This window comes from Crocuta crocuta, unplaced genomic scaffold (assembly GCF_008692635.1).
Source record: "Crocuta crocuta isolate KB4526 unplaced genomic scaffold, BGI_CrCroc_1.0 scaffold334, whole genome shotgun sequence".
Lineage (NCBI taxonomy): Eukaryota > Metazoa > Chordata > Mammalia > Carnivora > Hyaenidae > Crocuta > Crocuta crocuta.
Window position 1 is genome coordinate 1267662 of NW_027533260.1, and position 2225 is coordinate 1269886.

At 53.6% G+C, this 2225-nt stretch overlaps 1 protein-coding gene across 1 annotated transcript; it reads left to right on the forward strand.

The window, feature by feature from the left end:
- The first annotated feature begins 59 nt into the window (after positions 1–59).
- On the forward strand, positions 60–1791 carry KLK4 (kallikrein related peptidase 4). The gene is made up of 4 exons (XM_077747311.1): positions 60–189; positions 302–552; positions 641–777; positions 1362–1791. The coding sequence occupies exons 2-4, from the start codon at positions 363–365 to the stop codon at positions 1512–1514; spliced, it is 480 nt and encodes a 159-aa protein (XP_077603437.1). The 5' UTR covers positions 60–189; positions 302–362; the 3' UTR covers positions 1515–1791.
- The last annotated feature ends 434 nt before the right edge of the window (positions 1792–2225 follow it).

A 2225-nucleotide genomic window follows, 5' to 3' on the forward strand; every position in this document is an offset into this window, starting at 1 on the left:
GCCTGGATGTAACTTCAGCTCAGCCTCGGTGCTACGAGCGGAAACCTCGGTAAAGCGAGACTCTGCAAGGGAAGCGGAGGCCGGTGCCTGTGAAAGACTCAGGCAGTCCAGGAGCGAAGTCCCCGCTCAGCTGCTGAGTCACTAGTGAATTAAGACAAACCCTTGTCGCGGGATAAGTTGGTTGCGTGGGTGAGGATTTGAGCTCACAGATGGGTAGCTCCGGGCGCGGGTTGTGGTTGAGGGCGAAGGTGGAGATAACGGCGTAGTTGCCACAAAACTCCTCTGTCCCTACGGCCCTCAGGTCCTACACCATCGGGCTGGGACTGCACAGCCTGGAGGCCAGCCAGGAGCCAGGCAGCCTGATGGCGGAGGCCAGCTTCTCCGTACAGCACCCAGACTACAACAAACCCTTTATCGCCAACGACCTCATGCTCATCAAGCTGAAAGAGTCGGTGTTCGTGTCGGACGCCATCCGGAACATCAGCGTCGCCTCCCGGTGCCCGACCGCTGGGGAGTCTTGCCTCGTTTCTGGCTGGGGCCAGATGGCGAGTGGTGAGCTCGTGAGTGTGAGTGTGTCGCCGCGCTCTCTGAAGGGTTCTCCCCCGGGCCGGAGGGGCTGACCCGGGGCTCTGCGTCGCAGGCAGGCAGCCCCAAGTGCTCCAGTGCGTGAATATCTCGGTGGCGCCCGAGGACGTCTGCAGGGAGGTCTACGCCCAGGTGTTCCACCCCAGCATGTTCTGTGCCGGCGGAGGACCGGACCGGAAGGACTCCTGCCGCGTGAGAGCTGGGGGAGAGGGGGGGAGAGGGGAAGCAGGGGAGGGGAGGGGGGAGAGAGGAAGCAGGGGAGGGGAGAGGGGAAGCAGGNACAGACACGCGGAGACGGACGGAGAAACAGAGGGATATCGACCTGAGAGTAAAGAGAAACAAAGAAAGAGAGAATAGAAATAGAGGCAGAGATAGCAAAGGCACAGAGAGAGAGAGAGAGAGAGAGAGAAATACTTCTGAGAGAAACAGAGACATAGACTCCTAGAAATGAAATGCAAAGAGAAATAGGAGATTAAAAAAAAACACGGAATATGCAAAGAGATGCAGAGATGCGTGGAGACTCTGGGAGGCAGAGGCAGAGCAACAGCCATGGGGGAGATTAAAACAACAGAACAACAAACCTAGGAGAATCAAGCAGCTGTTGGGACCTAGGGGAGCAGAATTCCGGACGGTCAGGGCTCTGGCAGGGACCTCTGAGGTGTGTGTTGCTATCTTTGATTTTCCTATCTTAGTCCTTTGGTATCATTTGGTTCCTTTCTGACCTCAATCTGTCTCCACCTCTCCATGTTGGATTCTCCCTCTCTCCCCAACAACAGGGTGACTCTGGGGGCCCCCTGGTCTGCAACGGGTCCCTTCAGGGCCTCGTGTCTTTTGGACAAGTCCAGTGTGGCCAACCCCACGTGCCAGGCGTCTACACCAACCTCTGCAAGTTCACTGACTGGATACAGAAAACCATTCAGCACAGTTAACTTCTGGGACTTGGACCCAAGGAACTCAACCTCCAAATATATGCTGCAGAAGGATTCCAGAATCTGGGGCCACCCCAGTGCCTTCCTCCCTCAGACCCAGCAGTCTAGACTCCCAGCCCCCTCCTCCCTTAGCCCCAGGAACCCAGTCCCACCAAGAATCTTTTTCTCTACCCAGTGCCTCCTAGTGGCACAATGTTGACTCAGCCTTACCACCGGCAGAGAAAGTTGGTTTTTCACTTTTGTCCCCTTCTCTTAAGCCCAAAAATAAAGTCTAAGAGAAACACAGGCTCTGTTTGGACTGCCCTCCTCGTTTCCATTCCCATTCAAAGGATTCTAGCAAATAGCTTTTCCTCCTTTGGCCTCAGTTTCCCCCAGGAGGGCCACCGGATTCCCAAAGAAGGAGATACACGTGAGAGGTTAAGAGAAACAGGTTCTGTGAATGTTATCCAACTTCAGAAAAGTCAAGCCAGAAAATGGCAAATTAATGAGGTTTTTTTCTTGCTTAGTTTATTTAGGTTTGGTTGACTTGTTTTGGTTTCATCTTCCTAAGTGCGTTTTAAGAAGTTTTCATTTGTATCTGCCTCAGGACCCTGCTGCTGTTAAGTAGGGGATGGTAGGAAGAATCATGGAAAGATAGGGAGAGCGGGGAAAGAGATGGGGGAGAAGACTGAGGGCCCATGGATATAAGGAATTGTTATCATATTCTTTACT

Excerpts from the sequence above, each read along its gene's own strand:
- KLK4 (XM_077747311.1), top strand. The coding sequence starts at position 363 with ATGGCGGAGGCCAGCTTCTCCGTACAGCACCCAGACTACAACAAACCC. Across the intron at positions 553-640 it reads CTGGGGCCAGATGGCGAGTG|GCAGGCAGCCCCAAGTGCTC; the intron begins GTGAGCTCGTGA and ends TCTGCGTCGCAG. Across the intron at positions 778-1,361 it reads ACCGGAAGGACTCCTGCCGC|GGTGACTCTGGGGGCCCCCT; the intron begins GTGAGAGCTGGG and ends CCCCAACAACAG.